The following is a 24800-nucleotide window of genomic DNA, read 5'->3' on the forward strand; positions in this document are numbered from 1 at the left end:
TGCTAATGATGCAGGTAAGATGATGCAGGTTCTGGTTCAGGCTAAAAAAATGATGCAGGTTCTGGTCCAGGCTAAAAATTAGAGTAGGGGGCAGTACTATACCGGTAACACTAAAATCCCGGTTGTGAACACTCTCATTTCCTCTCTGATATGCAGATGTTTTTAAATTACTATTAAATAATTATTGTAACAATGGAAACGGTCCGACCTTGTGGTTGTAAAGGAATAAGGTCTTGCCTTCTCTGTGAAAAAGAATACAACATAACAAAACCCGACTTTAAACTTCAGTTGGAGGTTAGAATTTATTAAGTATATAGAAATACTGTATTTCTTGTATTAAATGAATTATAAGAAATTGATTCCTTACTTAGAACCTTATTTTATCTGTATTTAGGATATTTGTTATTCATAGGTGTAAATACTGTATAAATAATCTGCAGAATTCGCAATTGACACGATAATTCAAAGGTTATGTTTGATATGAGCGAATTCTCATCAACGAATTTCTTTTTATCATCTGTCTATAGTCTATAGCAATTCAAATTATAGAGTTGATAATACATTCAATTTTTTATAACATTTGAACTTTAATTGTTCATTAAAACAGTATACGAGTAGTAAGAACTTTCAGGTTCATAAATTATATTAATACAATAGTAATATTGTACTAAATAAATAATGTTATTTTATACAAAGAACAAGAAAATATTAGGTAATCCTATCTACATACCTAATGACATTGTGTACACAAAACTTGGTGTATTCATATATTATATCTATCAAAGATAATGCAATTAATGATATGCATTTTACCTTATTGCAGAAATGTTCTTCTTACGCCTACTGCCCACATTGTGATCAAGCATGGCCTGGCTGGGATGCTGACCTTTATAAAGATCATCCAAATCATCAGGGAAATCCTATAGAATTTCCTGGTGTATATATAAAGGTATTTATTTAAAATAATTTATTTAAATTGGTAGCAAACACTCTTTATAACTATAGGAAGCCATTTAAAAAGTAGGAATTGCACATAGAATATTGTCTGTAAAATTATTATAGTAATTACATTCAGATATATAATTCAGGAAATGTATAATAAGTTATCTCTTTCTCATTTAATCCATAGCTGAATTTCTTAAATTCTGATGACATTGCTTTGCTGAAGAAAGCACTGGATGATATTCCTTGGGAAGCTTCACAAAGTGGGAGAAGAAAACAGGTATTTTCAATATAATAGTTCAGTATAAGATTAGTTATAATCATTGTCGTGTATATTCGCGATATAGTTGAGAATCTCGATACATTCGAACACTCATCCCAACCAACATTTTTGGATTCTCGCACACCTCTATTAATAATACATTGACATTAATTAACCGAAAAATCACAATTTTATGAATTTAGAACTTTGGTCCAAAATGCAATTTCAAGAAGAAAAAGCTTCGTTTGGGTTCCTTCAACGGTTTTCCGCAATCTACTCAGTTTGTGCAACAAAAGTTCTCAGAAGAGCCTATACTTAAGAACTTTCAAACTGTGGAGCAATGTACTTTAGAATATGATCCATTACGAGGAGCTTCTATAGACCCGCATATTGATGACTGCTGGATTTGGGGTGAAAGAATAGTTACTGTCAATGTAATGGCTGATTCAGTTTTAACAATGACTCCTTACGTTGGTCCAGATACAAAATATAATTTGGAGAGTGTTGCTGAATATTCTACAACATTATATGATAATGTAAAATTTGATGAAATCACTCAAAACAGAGATGTGCAGGATATAACTGTGAGATTACCAATGCCAGAAGGGTCTCTCATGGTTCTTTCCGGTGCTGCAAGGTAATAAAATTGATAATACACAACAAATACTAAAAAATATCATGAAAATTTCAATGAATTAAGTAGGCTGTGCTTTCAAATATTCATTTTTGTAGTTTAAATAAAACATTGCCTAAATACCAATTTTCATTGCCTACTACCAATTTTATTATACTAAATGTAATTAAAATTAACAGAGTTACATTGAAAGTTTTTAATTTTCTCATATTTTGCATATTTACATATAATACAAAATTTTTGGAATAACTTAAAGTCGGTTTTATTTAAGACATATTCTTAAGATCTAAAATAATTACATTTTGTATTATTTATAACGTAATATAGTAATAATGTAGACAATTGTTTCGTCAAAATGTTTTACAGAATTTGCAAAAGATAATTTGTAAATATTGCAATACAAAACACAATTGAAAAAGAATTTATTATGTAGTAGCTATCAATAAATAATTGTTATATTACTGAAACAAATATTAAATCAGGTTCTTTTTGCAGGTACAAGTGGGAACATTGTGTCTTGAGGGAAGATGTAAAATTTCGACGAATTTGTTTAGCTTATCGTGAACTTACGCCTCCTTACTTAAGTAATTTATCAACGAATGAAGAAATAAAAACAATTTTACAGAGGGCATTAATCTTTCGATGAGATTGGAGACTATTGTTTCTAATAAAGTATAAAACATTGAAATACTGAAAGTTATTTAATCGCATGTTTCAGTGTATGACATAGAAACTTAGTTAACTTTATCATGTGTGCTGTCTACAGCATAAAAGATATAGCCGGGAGAGTAAGAATTGAAAAGCATTTAATTAATGTACAAGAAAAGGAAATGCAATCAGAGGCGAAGCAATAATTCTCCGGAAAGTTGCCGATTTGCTATCATAAATGGACTAAGGTAATTTAATTTCTACTGGAATATTGACATCCTACGAAAAACTTTTAAAGAAATTGAAGTGTGACTACATAAAATACATGTTTTCCATTTTACTGTCCTGTATAAAACATCAAATTAAAAGTTGGTACAAAATTTTTCTTCATAAAACGCAAAATGCGGTTTACTTAACCCTTTCGTTACGGGTGTCGACTATAGTCGGCACCCATGCGTCAACCTGTGTGCACACTTTTTGGTGCGGTGTCGCGTTCAGTGGTGGTTCTCCGGCGGAGCGGACTAACGTAACGAAAGGGTTAAAGAATAATTTTCATTCCCTTATCCGGCCATACCTATTTCATAATTATAATATGTCGGTAATTGAAACTTTTACTATTCAAACTTCGATGCAAGAAGACCATTTTTCAAACATTGAAACACGCGTAACACGAGATCGTATGATAAACAAAAAGTTTGAACAACATAACATTTTTATCTACCAAATAAATTTAATACCTTCAAAAAAAAAAAAGAACAAGATAATGTTAATACTTACAGATTTTAAATATATAGTATAACAGGACGTTTATGACAAATGAGTAAATTAAAAAATATTCAATAAAAAATCTACAAAGAGAAAGAAAATACTAGGCTACGGTTTTTGTAGGTTCAGGGTACATACTATAAACGACAGGGAAAGTTGTGAAAGGATCTGATTTTCCCAATGGCTCGTAACCATTTACTAAACTTTCTCTAAGTTCCCACCTACGACGCTCCCTTTCTGTTTTCTGTCTCCTGATTGCTTTGCCCAATATGCAGGCAAACATTATTCCAGTAAACTGAAAATAATAATGAACAATTAATTTTCAGGTACAGACAAGTCAAAATATGAAGCGCAAAAGAAAAAGAAGGCATAAATTCTGTATTAATTTGAAGCATGTACATACTTAATTTTTTATCATTAATCGTACTCGTCACTGGTTAGTCTCAAATTTATTTTTTATAATCTTATTATGATACAGTTTTATATGCAGTAAAAGTAAAAAAACAATTTGCATATATTTACCTGAATAAGAGCAATAGCCACAGCTCCGGTACCAATATAAAGTGCACTTCTATGAATGATAATTGAAAGATTTTTAACACATCCAGTTTCATAGATACTATATCCGTACCCAAGGACAGAAAAATCTGTAATGTTATCCATAGCATGACAAGATTCCGGTAGATCTATTTTCTCATTAATCCTAATTTCGTCCCAATCATGATAACTATTGTATCCACAGCAGAAAAGCTATAAAATTATGAGAAAGCATGTAAAGATTATTATTTAATGGTTCTATGATCGTGAGCAATGCCCACAAAAAATGAATGTTATAAAGCTTGTATATTTTAAAAGTATTAAACGGTCATATTGAGTAAAATAAATGTATTACATTAGAGCATGTTTCAATTAGCATTAAAATCATTACAAGTTTAATCTAATATCTCTTCATGTTAAAAACATGAAGCCACTTCTGAAATATTCCCATTTCTTAATAAATTTTATACATTACCTTTGATTGTAAAAAGTCAATAGCTTGTTTAGCATCCTTATCTTCTGTATACTGGTGCATAGTATCATTGATATTTTTAACTAGGACATTCTTTATGTCATCCTGAAGAGCATAAGCTGTAATTGCAGCAGCTAACTCCAGTGTAAGAACAAGGGAGAGTGACACTGCAAACTATGAATATATTTGTTATTATCAAGTTTTTTATGTCATATATGGTGTACAAAACTTTATATTAAAAAATTTAGATGAACACTCAAATATTCAATCACATTAGAGTGTAAAAGTAAAAGTAAAATATTATATAATTATTATTCGTTAGTTTTAAAATTAGTTGGATACTTACTACAAGAACCATACAAGTACTTTCTCTAAGAGCTCCAAAACATCCTAGAAATGCTATTACAAACACAAGGATGCCTACTATGACCAAAAGAGTTGCCGGAGAAATGTATTTGGGATCAAGGAAATACGAGAAGTCATCATTAACGGTATAAATTGTTGTTCCGATAGATATTATCATAATCCCCGTCAACTGCAATATTAAAAAAGTTATGAGGCTTCGAAGTGACATAAACTGTCCGATAAAATAAATTTAAAATTATAAGTGGATTTGATTTTTAGTATCTGTAATAATGAGTTTGCTATTATGAATATATTAAACATAATATGAAATTGTCAATTATTTTGTATGAATTCAATGGACAACATATATTTAATAATATTCTAGTTAAAATATATTAATATTTTAATATGAAATTACAACCATGATTTTGTAGTCATTTCTTAGTAAACACTTCTTTAGTATATCTTATAAACTTTATGTAATTTTATGGACACTGACATGAGTGTATCAGGTTCAATGCAAATTAACATTTCATAAATAAATTATAATTGCTTCATTAATTTGTTTCTCGAGAGGTCTTAATTGTTGAATGTAAAATCAGTGGTAATTTTTAATGAAAAAGTTAATATTCTCAATGCGATGTATTTAGTGCGCCGTATTTTTTCTACAAGCCGCTATTTCAAAGAATTCCTCAATTACAGAAAAACATTTACGGCAAATAGATACGTAATTTTCAACAATACCGGGGTCGTATGTATAATTATAAATTTCCAAAAACATGAAGATCATCAATTTTACACTACCTTGTAAAGTTTGAAATTTTTGCAATTTCTGTGATTCTATTCGAAGAAAGACAATTATCTTTTAATTAATTTGTAAAAATAATATATATTTAATTATGTTGAAGTAATTGTTTTTCTCCCTTGAGTTTGCTTAATGGTATATATATAACGACGATTGTTGAAACTTAAAAATGGTATTTTTCATTGTATATACATATCTGTGAGAGAAAGATAGTGGCACATTGTTGAAAGTGTTGGAGAGATTATAATTTTTATCTGATCTGATAAACCGAGACATTTATGGGCATAAGACATTAATATATATCTTCTACTTTGATATCGATCAGGATAAGTGAGAAATGTCATATAATTCACGAAGTGCGATCAATTTCAATTCCAATTTATTATCAAATTGCGTATTCTATACCACTTTTATCATTTTATTAATTTTGTAACTATTAACATTATGTTGCTTTTATTAGTTCGAAATTCAAAATATGATCATTACTTTTGTACATATACATATGTATAGAAATATTGGTTTAGAAAATAAAAGAAGGTACAAAAACAACAAAAGCAAAACTTTTATCTATTTCCGAAGTTCCATTTCTTGCTCCATCACACAGATTATTTCGAAAATATGAATCTAACGGTTTGATGAGTATGATTTCTTATCTTAGCTACATTTTACTTTCTTTTCCATAACATGTCAAATTATTAAATACCAGGTTGCTTCCGCTTTATTGTTATTATTAGAACTATAATTGCTTTCTTTCCAAACAATCTTTCATCATTTCCTGTTGGTATCTAACGATAAATGAAGCGGAAATCATACGATAGTAATATCTTTTCCTACTTTGACAAGCACATTGTAAGTAACCTGTTGCAAAAGCAGTATCATGGTTAATGCCATTACCGCGTTTCATTTGCAAAATTAAAATCAATTTTAAAAAAATTTTAAAGAACACGATTAAAGCTATGACGATATTTTGTAAGTACATTCAACATAAAACCGATTGAAGGTCGTATCTAAAACAAGGAATAACTCTCCCATTTTTTAATATTTTATTCTGGAAAAATAGAGAATAAAGAATTAAGTTGATATCGCGGTAAAAAACGCGGATTTTTTCACTTATTAATTATCCTTTAAAAAAAATCCCTTAGATAGTCAAAGCGGTCTACCCCCCCGAAATGAAACGAGCAGTGAGGATAGGCATCGAAACGAATGCTGACAATGAGAGCAAACATGTCAATGTGTTAACATTACACACTTACATTAGTAATAGCGAAAATATCTGTTCTATAGATTTTTACAGATAAGCATTTCTCCGTCGACAAATACAATTACGAAAAATTTGTTGTCAAAGAAATTGGTTAGAAAGACTGTGTATGTGTGTGTGTGTGTGCACTTTAGTCTTTAGGTGGCAGTAAATGTACCATAAATGTGTAAACAATTATTTAAAAAGACTGCGCACTTGCTGCCACAGAAGATACACACATATAAACAGTTTCAAACGATTCTAAACAAACATTGTTTAAACATTTTAAACAATTATTACTTTTTTATTTTGTTTTTTTCTTTTTAAACAATTCATTGATCGCGCTATGCATGGAAGTCTAATGCACTCGTAATGGGGGTGGGTCATCCGTTGATTATTGTTTCTCGCGAATCGTGCGAGGATAGAAAAACGAAAGAACGCTCGGGCAAAAATGCGAAAAAGCAGGAGACATCGACGAGCTGCGGCGTTGCAAGCTGTAATAATCTGCATGGTAATAATTCATCGGGTCGACCTCGCCCAGCCAATATCGATCCTGCTGGCCGTCCGAACAATACCGTAGAGCTATGATCCACGTCCATATCGAGGGTTGACCTAACTTGTTGAATCTCAGGGCCGAGTATGGTTATTCTCGTTACCTTTCCTCTTCGGCCAGCAGGAAAAATCGACGTTGCTGCGGTTATCGTTGCCATCGGCCTCGACCGCATTTATTGTTCTCCTTTTCTGGGCTACGACTTGATTAATATAATGCAAGCCCACATAGTATTTGAGATATCGTCGAACGCGCGCTCCTCAAACACAGGCTTCGCGAATTGAGCTAACGACTCGGGTCATTTGTGCGAACGAGTCGCGGAAAAAGTACTTACGAGGTTCGTAGCGAAAACAACCCTCAACCCTTATGTCAATACCTAAAATGTTTTACGATATTCAGTGCTCTCTAGTTTAGTGCTTTGCACTTTACTGTTTCAATACATACATATGTACATATATATATATATATATATATATATATTCTTATGCTTCGAGCATAGAGTCTATTTATGATTACATACGTAGGTTTTATGGATTTATGACTAGGCTAGACTAGCAGTCTGAAGACATTAGAAGAATGTAAGAATATTGTTACATTGCAACTTGTTAAAACTGTTAACGGGGGAAATGTTCAATACATTTTTGAAAAATACATTTTTTGAAGTGCGAACTTCTTTAGTGCACACTTTTTGTTCGGCAGTGAACGAATCCGATCCGTCACATCACGCTTCGAGGTGAAACGCTTATTTATCTCGTATTTTAGTTAAGTGATAATTGAGATATAGTCATAAGTGCACACATTGTAGATCTAATGAGAAAGCGAGTTTTTTTTCCTTTTGTTTCTTATAGTTGACTCGGACTATTTTGTTACACGAATACAATGTTGTTATATAACAAAGAAAAGAAAAGAATCGCGTGGCATGTGTTCTAACACTTCGTATACGTAGATATGGTTTGAAGGAAGGCTGGAGGTTGCAACATCAGTAAAAATTTTCGTTGCCGTTTTTAGTGTTGCAATAAAAAGAAAGATAGTGTTATTTATCGGCGGATTATTATGGTTATATTTCAAATTTTTACCTTCATTTCATTCTATCATCGCGTTGACTGCCGGCCATATCAAAAATTAATTTTCTTGTTTAACACTAGATTTACGGGGCCCGTCAAAAAGGCGGATTCTAATATTTTTAAATTGCGAATATTGAGATTGTAAAAATGCATCCATGAGCAATTATTTAACAAATTGATTCCTTTGGGTATATATTATTTAAAAAACGGCTACAAACTTTGATCGATTCATTCATGTTATTTTTATAAAGTAATGTGAAATAGTCATTTTTAGTGTTCCGTAAACCTAGTGTTAAATCGAACTTAATATAGTATTTCCTTGAAAGATCCGATACCCGAGGTCATTCGAAGTGACTTTTTCCTTTGCGGAAATGTTGTGCGTAGCTTTGTTAGAGAGTTATTAAGGAAAAACACGGACCAATCAGAGCGCGGCTACAACGGCCTCCGCTGAGCGTGGCGTTGGCATTAGCCGAGCTGGAATCGGCCCGCTGTAGCTGCGCTCTGATTGGTCCGTGTTTTTCCTTAGAAACTCTACAGCGAAACCGCGGAGAATATTTTCGCAAAGGAAAAAGTTACTTGAAATGACCTTGGGTGTCTCCCCATTCAAGGAAGCACAGCTATTTTAGGACACCCTGTGTTACTTGATTTTGTAGAATTTTTTGGAGACAATTATTCGACAGTCAGCATGTTGTAAGACAAAATTGCGGAAGAATGTTGTAAATTTCGTACACCCTAAGTGGTCTGACCCCTTATGCTGTTCCCGAACCTTAAAGTGTCCACCCAAGAGAACTATCATTATGAAACAACGTTGCCCTTCCACTTAATGCCTAATATATACGTTCACGAAAACAAGAGATTGCACTTACAACCTGGAGGTAATGTTTGCCACTGTCAACGTAGTCATGTTAATATGTACTTGCGCTGAAAGCTTCAACGTTGTGACCGAAGTTTAGAAGAGGCATTTAATTTGCTGGACACGTTTAATAACGAAAACTAATTTATCCCTTTCCCGGAATCCAACAATGTACTTTCACAAAAGCTCAATTAGCAACACCACTTCTAGATAGTCAAATAACGTTTTGATCATCACCAGTTTTAGTCTTAAGAATTTTGTTGCAATTGCATTGTCCAATAAGTTTTATTTAGGAAACGGTTGCGTTTGCTTAAAGTTACGTTAACACGTTGTCTGCCACGTCAGTCACATATGACTGACAGTGATTTTTAACTAGGTTTAGAAATTCATTTTTATTATGAGGTATCCAGATAAACCGAATTTTATTGGAATCTTTCAAATTCAAAAGGGTTAAGACAGCATCTCCTATAATACATTTTAAATTTGTGGATGTGGTTTCATTAATTAAATTGCTCTGATTTTGTAAGAATTTCTGGGCTTGATATTTGGCACTTAACGTATTAATTAACTGCACGATTACCTTTACTATTTTTATACCACACTTTTTCCGTTTTTATTTATAGTTGCTATTATAATTACTCGTCTGTATGTTAAAACAGAACGGTTAGATAACGGAGTTAAAGAGATAAACGAGATACTGTACAAACTGATAGGCATAATGTAGTTAAACAAAGAGATAATTCTATACAGTGTGTCCTAAAACAGCAATCGTTTAAAATACCACTTGGATTATGAATATAACACAAGAGATATAAACGCGCCATTATTTCCAATGAAAAATTGAATTTTTATACTGGATATATAGCTATATAATTCTCCATTTATGTAAGAAAAATATTATTTTGTATATTTTCTAACTGAGACTTTTTTTTAATATGTTGAAAAAAATTATTTTTTATAGCTATTTATGAAGTTTCTGAATATTTTCTTTTGTGTGGTTTCTTTTATGCGGTCCCTATCTACCGCACAAAAACAGGTTTGACTGTAATAATGCATTTCTTCGAATGCTACCAAGCTTTTGTTGTCGTACATTTCAGTAAGATGATAAACATAGTGTCATAAAGTGACAACAGATCTGTTTTCATCAACTTCAAGAACCAAGAAGCGTTTCTCTATACTCTATCAGTACAACAAAAATAAAATAACAAACTTATTAAAATTCATTGAATTTTTCTCTATAATAAACAATGCAAAATCGTATATTTTCTAAATCTGCAGTTTAATCGCAATGAATACCTTGAAATACCATAAAAGTTTAGAATTTCTTAAACTGCATGGCTCCAGTATCTAATATCCTTTTACCTCGACAAGTCATTTTAATGTGCAATGATGCAATGGTTGAATCATTCTGTGTACGTTATTCGTCGCCATAATAGATTCAAACTCAATGAGCAAGTGTTACTATGCTGGGTCTCACGCGTATATATACATTAAATGCACGCATTTATGTAACGCGCGGGTCACCCAGTATATTCATTACTTGCATTTATCATACTTGAAGCTATTCTCATTTCTGACTACGTATATTTTCTGAATATGGATACGTGTACACTGAAGCTGCACACCTATTGTCGTGTGTATTTTTGTACACACACACACACACATACGTTTATCGCTCAGTAAATACAGGCTTTTATCTGGTTCCTATCTATATATTTATCCGTTCAAATGAAATGTTTCGCGAATGTTGTAAATATATGTATTGCGACGAACCTGCGAGCCGTTGTAACGAGTCATTGTACTCGAACAACAATCGTTCATTCGCACGTTTGTATTGTACGACCTCGATGTCACATGTGTACGAACTTACACTACGAACACGTAAAATCGAAGGAACGTTGCAAATGTGTACGAAAAGGACTACAAAGTTTCAAAGATAAAGACTGTAGCAGAAGCAACCATAAATTCATAATTAGATTTTACGCATTTATGACAACACTGGATAGGTCACGTACACGACTGGATAGGTGAAGTACAAAACTGTGACGGTATTAAACAAAATAAAAAGAAAAATTAAAATGAAAATAAAAATCAATATAAAAATTGACTGGATCAATTTGTAAGAAACAAATAAAATTGCCATTCTTCCTTTATAATAATTTCAACAGGATAAAAATAATCCATAGACATATTCTTAAATTAATCCTTTTGCTGTTTTAAATTGCATCTACGTCTAATATTTCGTGCTATTTTTGCCACGTATTTGTCAAATAGTCTTTTCAAAAATTGACGCGTTGTCGAGACACCTCGCGTTTGTGTAGATCAAAAGAGGGAAAACAACGTCGCAGAGCGCTTTGTTTTCGTTTCTTTCTTCGTTTCTCGTGTGTAGAAACATAAGCTGTCTCTGCAACAGTCTTCCGCGGCTAAATTCAGCAATGTGCTGTTAGTTTTCCTCAAAGGAAATTCCACAGGAAGTAACAACGTTGTCCGTTCGTAATTAATACTGTAGACTCCCGCGTAATGCGTTAAAAAATCGTCTACATATGCATTTTATGTGGCAATAAAGATACAATGAATGCAGAAAACGCTGTCCAAAGAGACTGTACACTCGCAGACGAAACGTATACAGGGTATACAAAAAATGTTGTACTTCTTTGAGAAGGGTGGTCGTTGAGATCGTTCGAAGTAACTTATCCCTTTCCCAAAATGTTCTCCGCGGTTTCGTTAACGAGTTATTAACGAAAAAGATGGACAAATCATAGCGCGGCTACAACGGACGGATTCTGGCTCGGCCAATGCCAACGTCGCATTCGCGTTTTCCGGTAATAACTCCTTAACAAAGGAGCGAGGACCATTTTCGCAAAGGAAAATGTTACTTCAAATGACACCCTGTATACAGTTTCTTTGAACAATTTCTTTATCGCGTTAAAAAGGAAAAAACTTCTTATATTGTATTATGATAATGATAAAACTATAGGAGATATAAAAATTTCAGATATAAAAAAAATTATTATTGTAACGTGTGCTTCAATAAAGAGAAGTCTATTTGAGAATTTCTAATTAAAATAAAATGGAAGAAATTAGGAGCCCGTCATTGTGACAGTGGTGTTCCAGTGTCAGAAAGGCTTCTGTTTCTTTGAATGGTAGCAGACAATTATCATTCGGCGCAAAGCTCCTCTTATAATTAACAAGCGAGGGCAGATGAGCGACTGATCAGGCAGATAATTGTTGCAATCGATTGGTGTATGTAAACGATAGGACATGTTGAACTTTGGTTATTAGTCATACGTAGGAAGCGCTATCTTGATATATGTATCGATCGACAAGGCTGTCGGTGACGTAATTTCGACGACAGGATCCGACGATCGCGTAATCAAATTTTCGAAAATCTGCGACAACGGGTTCGCGAAAGTTCGCGAAAAATAGGACGACAACAGGCTCGACGGCGTAAGCCGAGTTTCGAGCAAATCGACGCGTTCGCGTGTCCGGGCATTTAAAAGCAAATGGCGTGCGAATGGTATGAAACTTGGTTAAACGGGCAAAGAAGATTAGAGATCATGGTTACAGACCACAAAAAGTGAGTTGACTGCGCATAGCAGGTATTTGATACATCGTAGGCCAACATCGAGGTGCGTGGCAGCCATTTTGGTGCACGTTTGCCGAGAATCCTCTTGCACGCAGGTGCACTGCAGAACGATACTGTTCCTTCTCTCTCCCGAGCCACGAGGAAGAACCGACTGAACGCGGAAAACACCTAAACTCGATTCGATATATCGCATTATCTACTGATAAAGACGTCCACATTCCGGCGACACACGTAACGCTGTTTAGTTACGTTTTTTTACAATGGTTTCTCGACACCTCTCGTCTCGCTTCGCAATGAAATTTAATCGAATTTAGGAGTAACTGTTACCACTTTTTCTTTCAATTATAAATTTCATTTTGTCATTGCGAAGCATCATGTCGCAACACTAATGGAGAATAGCAATGGAAATCAGATGTTACCTGTGCGTAATGGTTTTGTCAACCAGCTTTCCTCTATTAACAAAACAATATAACAATTTGCGTTTTTAGAATTATTCATATTTAAATGTAAATATTTTTGGATCGCACATTTGTTTATTTCGAAATTTGGTTTTCATGAGAATGTCTTATTTCCTGGAATCTGATTTGAATATTTATCTTATCTTTAGACTTTTCATTGAAATTCACCAAAATAAGCTTTTCATTGTTAATAGGTGCGCGATGCTCTTATATTTTAGACGGATCAATGTTTTTAATTGATCTGTTTATTATCAACGTATGCAAATGCTAAGAATGTTGTAAAATAAATTGTAGATAACGCTCCTTTTACTTTTCATTTCAGAACAGTAAAAATATTCAAAGAATTTAAATATACTGTTGTATTATTGCCATGTTGAAATTATTAACAAATAAAATTAATTCTATATAGCTCATGTGTGTTGCAATTAATGCAAGCAATTTTTCTTTTATATAATTATCTGCGGTCTAGTAATTGTATTCATTGTTATATTTACGTTTTACCAATTGAACCATCAATCGCGAAAATAATTTAAAACAATTGATTATGAGAAAAATACTACCAAAATTTGTTGCCCTGCGTCTTCAACAATTGAGAACTCCTGGAATTCATTTCTGAAATGCTAAAATTGAAAATTTAATTATACAAGGAATTGAACAACTTCTTTCTTAAATTTCTCAATGTTAAGAAACATTCCGGTTTTTACTGCTGTTCAAAGTAGTTCATTCTTCAAAATTAAGTTGAAAATCTGTAACCGGTAATTTAGTCATAAATAATATATTGACATTTTAAGATTACAAAATTTGCTCGTCGCAATTACTATTAGTACATCTATTGTAATTGACCATAATAAAAAATCTAAAGATTCCATTGTTAGTTTAAATTGCTTCCACACCAAGATGTTTATCGTCTTACATATATTTTGTTATTAACGTTTAGAAAGTATAACTATATATACGTATGCTTACATATTATAATCTATAATGTACCCCACGTAAATAATATTGATTATTATACCAAGACCTGTACAGATTTCTATTTCATTTATTGGGGATTATTCAATAAACTTATTCTTTTGGAGATACGTTATAATAAAAATCGCTAATATTCTTAATAAATGCATTCTAATTACTCTTTTAGAACAATGTAAAATAATCAGTTTTAGCGCTCCGTAGATCTGGCATTAAAAATCAGTATCCCCGCGAACGCTGGCCTACTACCACCAGGGGCCTCGAAATGGTCGGCACTGGAACATCGACCGGTTCCTACTTCCATGCGTGAAAAATATACAGAATATGACTCATGCGTATCATCGTGTGGGTAATTCAGCACACGTTTATTATTTATAGGTTGGTATGAATTACGGGAAAGTATTACGAGCTATGGTAAACTTTATTTCAAATTAACAACCCTTCCCTCGACGTAATATTGTCTTTTGCTTCAGACTTGTTGAGCAACTGAATACGAAATATATGTTCTCTTGATGCGTTCCACTAACTCTACATACATATATCAAAACCATTCCATATCTGAAGAAATTCAATTTCTTAAAAATATTCTTATGTTCCACCCTTCCAAACGAGAATTTCCAAATTTCTAACAAATTTTATTCCAAATCTTAGAGAAGAATATGTAGATGTTCATAGGCAAATAGAACCAAAGATCGGTAGAACTTGGATTTCGGATTTTTAAAAATTTTTCTTTTAATTTAGGGTTTAACGAGAGAAAATGAAAAGAGAATGAATGAGAAGAATGTGTGAGATAAGATGGATATGTATAAGGTAGGGGCCCTGTAAACCAATTCCAAATTTCATGGCTGCAAAGCTGAAATAAACATTATAGTAATAATATTCGAAAACTTGTGAAAATAACGATCTACGTAAATGTGAAAAAATCATTCTATGTAAATTGTGTGTTGGAACTCTGAACACAATTTTTTTTAATGTAGTTCAAACCATACTTCATAAAATGGCGCCAAAAGTATTTCAGGAACTAATGAAGTAATAAATATTTAATAGAAATTTTGTGTAGTTTAATTATTGATGATATAACTATGAATTTCTCGTATCATATTTTATACTCTTGCAGGATCTTGTTGCACGTGTCACAGCTGTTTTATAAATGAAAAACGAATTAATTCTGGTTCCAAAATAACAGTTTTCTACTCAAGTAACGAGTATCCGTTTAAATATTGGAATTTTTTAATATTTCGAAATATTTGATAAAAGTGTTCGCGATGTCTGCAAATCTAAGAAAAACTTCAGAATTCTTTTGAGTATTAAATAAAATTCATCATTTAATTTTCATTTAAAAATCCCCATCAACAAGTCTTCGCAAATATTATCATAATATCATAATCTTTGCAAAAAATGTTTGCTATTCTTGTTTCAATAAGCAGAAAATGAAAATAAAGTAACATCAAAGTCACAATTAACTTACTTATATATAATTGCGAATTACTTATACAGTTTCACATTGTTTATTGGGATGAGATTCTTCAGGATACAAAGACTTCCTTAACATTTCTTTTTAACAAAAAAGAAAAAACGCAGTCGAGACTCTCGTATTCTACTTTTACGAAAATGATTATACGATTGCAATACATGTCAGACCACCCTATGGATTAAATAATTCAGAATTTTTAAATTTTATATTTAGACATATAAAATTCGTTAATCATAATATACAATAGTCAGTAAATAGGTACAGTTTAAGATAGACATATGTTTTTTAAATCTCTTAGCATCATCAGAGTTACAATGTATAGATGATGCGCAGGTAGTCTACAAGGTCGTTGTTTCGAATCTTAAACGGTCTCGTAGCTGTTTTTAATCGACCGCGCCAAATAACTCGAAAACCAGATGCCGATTGCCTGAAAAAGAATTGGTAAAACATCCATTTGATCATGGTCACATTGATATTTCTTTAAAATACGTCATCAGTAATAAATAATAAATAATAAAAATCGATTTTGCAAAGAAAGGATTGTTTTTAGGGCCAGTGTTGATTAGAAATTTTTCATTCCACACGGTAAGCACTACAAGGCCATTTATCTATGTATGTATATTTACAAGTAAATATTGCTCGCAAAAGAATAGGGTTTTATTTGGACTTAAAAGAAAGGAACAAGGTTCATCTTTGGTGGACTCTGTTCGAAATCTTGGTCACGAGTCTGGCTCGTTGTTGTACCAGAAGAGGTTAAAGATGTCTCTTGAAAGAAAAGATTATGTTACCTGAACAACGGCAATACCAATGCCAACACCGCCAAGTTGTAAAGCATGGGCCGCGATGAAATGCAGGAAATTCTGGTAGCAGCCTTCGCGATGCAGAGTCGGCGAGGAAAGGGTACAATTTGTCTTTCCTGTGGTTCCCATTTGGTCGTCACAACACGTAGGGGGAATCAATTTCATACTGCTTTCCCATTCCGAGTAGTTATGGGTACCGCAACAGTGGAACTAGAGAAAATGACGAATAAATTAATGGCGTTTTGCTATTTCACAGTGTCTAAAAATTCTACGAAAAATCGTAACTTTCATCCACCCTTTCTTTCCCCAATTTAATTTATCCCTCCATATCAATACAATGATAAAAAAAATCAATATAATGAAAATATGAATAATTAACTTTGTAAATTGTAAGGTGAACCTTTTGCACCCCTAATTTTTTTCCAATTTTGCTCCCAACAACTCCCTATTATTTTGGGTGTTTTGCTAGAATGCTAGATGCTTTACATTTCTAAACTCTAGTAAAACTTAGAATAAATTGGAATTATTGAAAAGTCGCGTAGGTGCACAATTTATACCGGAAATGAAACAAATGTCCACAAAAAAAAACTGAGTTCTGTAAGAACAAACTCGAACTATAATTGCAGCGAGAAAAAAATCAAGTCACTGTATTATTATTCGTATGGAAAATTTAAAATTTGTTATGTCGAAAAATAGTACGTAAAAATACAAAACACTTTACTTCGCGTTGCAGCTGGTCCCAAACCGTCGTTATTTCTGTACTATTCCCGTAGTCCTTCATAGTGTCCATCATTTTGGTTTGAATGACTGCCCCTGCCCTGGCCCTCAAAACATATCCAGAAATACCACCTGCGAGTTCCAAAATAAAAACGATGGCCAATAACGAGGTAAACTACGAACAAAAAGCAAATAAAATCGTTGATGAAGGTATGTATGATCATCATTTATTAATTTACAGAAAAATGTACCTACATATTCACGTCTCTGTAATATTACATAAAATATAATTTAGATAATAAAGTACAAAGGAGTGTGATTCACAAATGTGTTGAGCATTCAATTTTGTGTGATTTTAATGAAAATATGTTTAGCGTTAAAGCGTGTGCGTTATATTTTTACTTTTAGATGAATATTTAGATAATTATGTTGAAACAATTATAATCAAATAACACACGTTTCAACGTGTTTCCACCGACGACGGTCTCAGGCCAGCCATTTTGAAACCGTCGTTGATATTCACGATGAAATATTGCCGTATCTTGACAATAAAATCTGCGAGCAAACCGTGAAACGTCATTTAACAGAATTTAATCTAACGGATACAGTTGCGTGTTGTGAACCATTGATACATAAAAATAATCGAGGTGCTCAACTTTAATTTGCAATGGCCATGTTCAAATCAAAAATTGTGTATTTATCAGGGAAAATAAATTTTATCGTTTCGAATCGGATGGGGAAAATATCTGTGTTGAGGAGGTTGCTGGGGAATATACTGCAAAATGCATTAAACTAACTGTGAAAAGCGGTGGTAGATCGACACTCGGTTAGGGCGGTGTAATCATTAACGTGTTACGACGCGCATGGGTGACATCTGCCACTTACCTATTCGTTGCCATATCTATTATGTATGAAATTAAAAATAGCAGAGCGTTGTCCCTTCGTGTACATTATTTTTCAACGTATACAGTATTTTCATTAATACAGTGTGGCTTCCAAATCCCGAATGTTATTTTTTCACTACAATATACATTCATCTTTTAATCTGTATGTATATCTCTTTAACCCTCCTATGTTTTTTTATTGGAAACAATTGCTGTTTTTATAATAAAAAATAGAAAATAATACTAGGAACAGATTCTAATGTGGTATTTATATTTACAAACTTATCATAACATAATTTATCGCATTGAGAACACAATCATTTTATTTACTCAAGCCTCTTCACCAACTTTTTCATTCACTGAAGAAAAACTGCTAAAGCGTGCATTGAAAATCGTTAAACAGTTTTTAGATGAAAAACATTATTGTACGAAAATAGAAGGCACAAAGTCCGAAAGTAAACCCTACTCAGTCGCTGATAATCAACGTAAATAACTAAACGGGACTGCAAAAACAACAAAAAGTATCAACGAGTTGTACAAAGTGATCGAGAATTTACGAAAATCCATGCCCATAGATCAATCTGTTTTTAAAACTGTAAAATACCGACATTGATAAAATATAGACTGTTGCCGATATTGTTATCTTTCTTAATGTCCGAGTTCATTTAAAATTAAAGGTGTATATATACGTGTGTATATGTATATGTATATAACGTGTATATATAACGTGTAGAAACACAATATATCACTCGGATATGATATTACCAACAATTGAAACTGATTTATAATAATTATTCAGCACGTTATCGCTCAGCCACGGTGACACTTGGATTTATAGTAACTGTTTATAAGTTTTTGTACGCCACTGTGTGCAAGTTAATCATTGTCATAAAATTGGCGAAGTTAAAAATAATCAGTGTTTCCGTTTAACCTCTCTTATTTAAAGTGCCACTTACTCGCGTTAATCAATGTTCGTACTTTTTTGATAACGAAGAAGCTCTTCGAGATGCCACAACAAATGTTTTCCATTTTAACACGTAGAACACTTGTCCTTCCAACAGCGGTGCTTTCTTTTCAATTTTTGAATTACTGGGAAAATTAGTTTACCTTATGCTTAAATTGAAATCTATTTTAGTTCGTTCTCTATTGAATTCTTAATTACTTTCGAACAAGGAAAATGTAACAATTCTTTTAATTACAGAAAAAAGTTCCCTCAATTCGGCCTGATGTTTTTCACGTTGTCGTGAACATAATTATTTTCCACTCCGTTTCTATGGAACTTTTTTCAGCTTTAAGATGTATTCATCTCCGTGAATTATTTAATTATTTCAGGGTCAATTGACGATAAGCGATAAATAATACTTACTGGAGTTATTAAGAACATAGTAGGATTGGATAAAAAGGAGGATGATTATAATCATTATAATTATAAGTAATTATGCGTGAACGATTGAGAAGACTAAAACTTTTGCGAATACCTAGGGTAAGGGAACCATTTATTGTGGGGGCACCAATTACTGTGCCTACATTAATTATACTTATTTTTAAAGCATAATGAATACTTAAAAAGATATATATATATATATATATATATATATATATGATTTTAATGAAAAAAATTTAATATCTCTTTTTTAATGTTCATTATGCTTTAGAAATAAGTATAATTAATATAGGCACAGTAATTGCATCCCTTACCCTAGTACGTCCTGTTCTCTCTGTACAACATTAAAAATTATTCCATAGAGAGAACTGTAATGGTGTTTAATTAATACATCTTGTGAAGTATACATTACCGTTACGATCATGCAATAATTTTCACGAACAGCACCGCAACATCCGAAAAAGGCGATGAAGAAAATAATGGCGCCAATTGCGATGAGGAGCGACGGCACTGACAAGAATTTATTGTCCAAGAAGTGTTGATAACTATGGTAAATTCCGTGAATTACCCCGCCGATGGATAACAAAATTATCCCCGTTATCTGAAACCAACAATATTCAGTCTTGTAGTTCAATGCAACGAAATGAAAGAACGAAAATGAGAAGCTATCGTGTGATGAATGTTACTAGAATGCGAATTTTCTGCGTTTATGGCAAAGCTGAACAGGTGAAAGACAACACGATGAAAATATTTAACACGAACCGTACCACGACCGGTTTCACATTTTTGATTTTGTCATTATTATTATTTTATTATAATATATTATAATATTATGTTGAAGATTATTATAATATATGCTCTCCTAAATTGTAAAATAAAAAATCTGGAACCGGTCATTTTGACCGGCGGTGGTAGGTTTAGTGTTAAATAAATTTCTTCCTTCAAGCACATGTTGTTAATAAAATTGCGAGAAATCTGAATAAATTCAGTCTTGTAATTTTTATAAAACAACGTATGCCAGTCATATTTTGTGCTCGACACGGTCAGTGTTAAAAATACTGTTGTATTGCTTCTGAACCATTCAAATTTTTAAGAAAAGAAATAAATGTCTGCGTAGCTCCTGTATCTTGCAATCCAGACAATTTCTATTTTATATAGAAGTCCGTACTCTAGATAAGTAAACTTTCGCAGATGATCACGCTAAGCGCTGCGTCGGTCCGAGGGGACCGACATCAAACTTTCCGTTCAGACGGCGTCGTGCATCGGTCCTCGAGGTCCAATACATACAATTAGGCTTTTTCGTTTAGGCGACGCATCGGTCGACTCGGAGAGGTGACTTCTGTTTAGACGCAAACTTGCGGTTACTCGCAGCGTGAACGGAAAATCCACAGATGCAAGTCCCGCGCTTAAAGTAGCTTGGTCTTTCGTTTTATGCGTATAAGTACTGTATCGAATACTGTATAACAGTATACAAGATTACGTAAAATATTTCCAACTATAATTGGGAGCTGAAAAGAAGTCACCTGCGACGGCGCAAGGGCAAGTGGTGTCCCACGCTCGGCACACCTGTCCCCACCACCGGATGCTTCCATAGTCCCAATGTTTACATACAATGTTTGGGATTTGACGGTACACGCTACGTAGTATGAGTGACCCCATAGTCAATTTCATTTCTCTAGAGCCGAAAATACGTGTGCCACGCGACGCGTGCTCTTCCCGCATTCCTTCCAAGTGACTTTTTTTCAGATAGCAATAATACTGCGGTAAACGTAGGAGAGACGCCACGCTTTTTCATTAGGAGCCAATAACAACCTCGTTTTCGTAGTAATTAAGACAGTTAATTTTTTCTTATAATAGTACAACCGTGTAGTTTAGAAAACAAAAGCAGTTTTAAATTCGGTTATATAAAATTAAAGGAAAATAATAAAACAAGATAAGTTCGATCCGAAATTGTTTAAAATTTTTAATTCTAGATAATGTCGGAAGTGTTCGTCACGTGACTTATCCGAGATGAACCTTACATAATGATGTAAAGAAATTTAAAAGTGGAGATCAAATGTACATAAATAATACCAAAAAATTTATGAAAATATGTTATGTACAGCTCATTTAAAAAAAAAAGTGTCTAACATATAAGATTGATACAGATCAAGAAGTGAGAATACTCGCTTAAGGATCATTGCTCCCTCTGTTTAAACTTAATCTCAATTAGTGTCAATTTAAGTGGTGAACTAATTCAGTTGCTTTATTGTAAACCGTTGCTCCCAATTGGTTTTGCATCGCAAATTGGATCGATTCGAAATAAGATTAAAAGTTCTCTGTATCCAATTACTGGCAGCACGAATGGGGCTAAAACACCAGACGCGTCTAATAAATCTAAACAAAGCAATGTTACTTCGAATATATATACCATAAGACATTTTACTGAAATACATCTAATTTTCATATCAGTTACATACCGACTTACTTATTAAAATATTTCACATTGAATTACTTCATCATTTATAATACTAACATTAATTGTTTAATATGACTATAAAAACATAAACAATTTCCTAAACGATTTTGAATTTAATTGTAATGTTTCTGCGTGCATTTTTTACATGACAATGTTTTTCATATTTACATTCATGCAAGTTTTTAATTCACCAATAAACATATCTCTAAAGTAACAATAATGTTTAGTTAAATTTATAATATATTCAAATTATATTATTCTAAAATTATTATTTATTCAATTTATTTTCTTCAAAACCTGATTTTATCAATAGTTGTACATATTCATCATAACTAGTCTTATTGTTACTTTTTAATGAGCTTCGTCTACCATAAATGTATAACATGTGTAGACTGTATGTGTATAATCAATGCTCAATACAAAATGTAAAGATTCGTCGAAATATTAAAAATATGATCGTTTTACCCTTGCCTCATTTGGATATTTATAATGTAAAGTGGTTTATAAAATCATTTTAATAACAACAAATAATTTTAAAAATAACAAATAATCTATGACAAGATTATAAACGGATAAATACAAAAATGATTCTTTTAGAAGAATTTATAAAATATTCCACAATTTTTCTAACGTTACTTATATTTACGGTAAAATCCCTCAAGTCTAAAATAATTGTCCGTATCGGGTAACAAAAACAGTAAAACAAGAATATATTAAGAGGCATAAACATTGAAACGAAAATGATAAACGATCACGCGGTAAATATCGCTAAAAATGGGCACGAAATTGCATCTGCTGTGGTGTCCGAGCGGTTAAGGAGGTGGACTTGAAATCCACTGGGTTCTACCCGCGCAGGTTCGAATCCTGCCCGCAGCGAATTAATTTTTTTCTCGTAGAAAATATTTAATCGTCGTCGGTTCATTACCGATCAATTCCTTTCTATACAAAACACTATTACCGCCTGTAATTCCGTATTAAACATGTTCATAAAACACAAAACCACACTTACTCTAAAAATACATCTCATTTACTGGCATCTATACAAATTTTCCAATTGTAATCATGCCCGTGACCATCACAAAATATTCATTCTTTTCAGTGGACATCTTCCGATAAAAAAAATGAACAGAACTAAAAAGAAATCGTCAATGTATAAGGAAAGTCGCGTGATTTACTGAATCAGGTTCATCTCTTTGTTTACGCTGACTGTCCGATAACGCGAAATTAAAGTGCGTTTCGAATTTCTTCGTTAAAGTACAACGCAAAAACGAAATGAATCCTACGGACGCAACATGTTTACCTAAAGTATAAAATACTATTTGAAGAGTCATTTTAAAACGACGAATAAATAATCTCTTACCGAGTATTATTTTATATTCTTTTAATTGTTGTTATCAGTACTGCGTTTGGAGTACATCTTACATGTCAGACATCTTTCCAAAGGGAAGAAAACGAAAGATAAATGCGTACGCATGCATGCATATCTACATACATACATACATAACGTGCATCGATATATTGGATAAAGTATGACGCATCGGTGTATGATCTACGATGGTAAATGGATCATTTTACCGTATCAAAACACCTGTCGGTGGTTACATTTATGTCTGCATCTATGTTTTCTTTAACACTTACATATAAAACATTCTATGTAACAGTGATCGCAAGAATCGATCGAAATATTTGCATCGATATTTAGGTTATACACGAATGTCAGTATGTCTTGCATTTCCGAAACCCAAAGGAAATAAAGTCGTAATAAATATTACCAATTTAATTCTAAAATAATTATTGATTATACTGCATTACAAAAACATTTAAAAAGTTAACAAAGACGGTTGTGTCCATCCTAAAATAACACTTATTGTTTAGTAGAACTGACGAAAATTTCAAAGCATGTTGTACTGTATCATTCGAACACTATTTTCAAATCATTATAATATACTACTACATAAGTGTGCGAGTGTTTGTAAGAAGTTATATACATATAAACGTTATATAAAATAAAAACAAAAATAAAAAGTACTTACAACGAAGAGTAGATTGAACACAAAGAGTAAATATTTGACACATTGCGAACGGAGAGGCAATTTCATGACACCAACCATTGGATCTATCGAATTGAATATGTTTTATTAACGACTAAACGAGACACTTGTTCGTCGTAGAAATGAAATAAAATGCCGGAAGTACGTCGAACTTTTTCGCGGTTTTTCCAAACGTTAACAGAAAACTCAGAGACCGGCCAAGAACATTGTACCGACGATTCACTGGTTTCAGACAGTTATCGCGTGGCTGCGTGTCCGTGCGCATGCGCCACAGTAAGCCCTCAGCCAAGGTTACGAAACTTCGAAGATTACCAACTACAAATTCCTGTTACCCGTTTTGAATTTTCAAACTCGTTCTTCTGGTTTTAATCATCATTTTGACATTAATTTTATTACGGAAAAAATTAACACGTGTTGCACCACTTTTATTGACAACCATATTGTCGGTTACGCGTAACGAGAATCGTTGAAATTTGATATTTTGGTAAATGGAGATTTATACTATGTATATTAATGTTAAATTAGATTGAGTTAGTTCTTTCTCGATATATATCTACATTACCGATAAACGTACCCATTATTTTTAACTTTTTATTGACTGTAATATTAAGAAATATGAAGATATATATATATATATTTATTTGTTTATTTATTATTAGTGTAAGTGTATTAGACTTTAAGGAGGTAGTAGTTTCCTAATATATATAATCATACTATAATTTCGTATTACATGTTTACCTTATTTATTAGTGTCTTCCCTTCTTTTATTTGTTTGTATAAAATTTGTATTAATACTGAAGATCTTCTCTCTGCACAAATATGAAATATAATAGATCTTTGTGAAATTTTAATGATTTATTGCGGATTTTATATTATAATTATATCAAGTACTTTATTCGGTATTT

At 32.5% G+C, this 24800-nt stretch overlaps 2 protein-coding genes and 1 non-coding gene across 3 annotated transcripts; 2 read left to right on the forward strand and 1 right to left on the reverse strand.

The window, feature by feature from the left end:
- The first annotated feature begins 116 nt into the window (after positions 1-116).
- Positions 117-2669, forward strand: LOC143358474 (alpha-ketoglutarate-dependent dioxygenase alkB homolog 4). Its single transcript, XM_076795658.1, has 5 exons — positions 117-294; positions 824-949; positions 1130-1222; positions 1408-1841; positions 2334-2669. Exons 1-5 carry the CDS (start codon positions 193-195, stop codon positions 2482-2484), a joined length of 906 nt encoding a protein of 301 aa, XP_076651773.1. The 5' UTR covers positions 117-192; the 3' UTR covers positions 2485-2669.
- LOC143358539 (uncharacterized) lies at positions 2020-24136 on the reverse strand. The gene is made up of 8 exons (XM_076795722.1): positions 23878-24136; positions 19799-19987; positions 17123-17293; positions 16390-16611; positions 4607-4795; positions 4264-4434; positions 3774-4001; positions 2020-3546 (listed from the first exon to the last, which is right to left on the reverse strand). Exons 1-8 carry the CDS (start codon positions 23953-23955, stop codon positions 3355-3357), a joined length of 1440 nt encoding a protein of 479 aa, XP_076651837.1. The 5' UTR covers positions 23956-24136; the 3' UTR covers positions 2020-3354.
- Trnas-uga (transfer RNA serine (anticodon UGA)) lies at positions 22639-22720 on the forward strand. The gene has a single exon. It is a non-coding gene; the product is annotated as a tRNA-Ser (tRNA).
- Positions 24137-24800: the final 664 nt, after the last annotated feature.

Source organism: Halictus rubicundus, chromosome 1 (assembly GCF_050948215.1).
Source record: "Halictus rubicundus isolate RS-2024b chromosome 1, iyHalRubi1_principal, whole genome shotgun sequence".
Taxonomy (NCBI): Eukaryota; Metazoa; Arthropoda; class Insecta; order Hymenoptera; family Halictidae; genus Halictus; species Halictus rubicundus.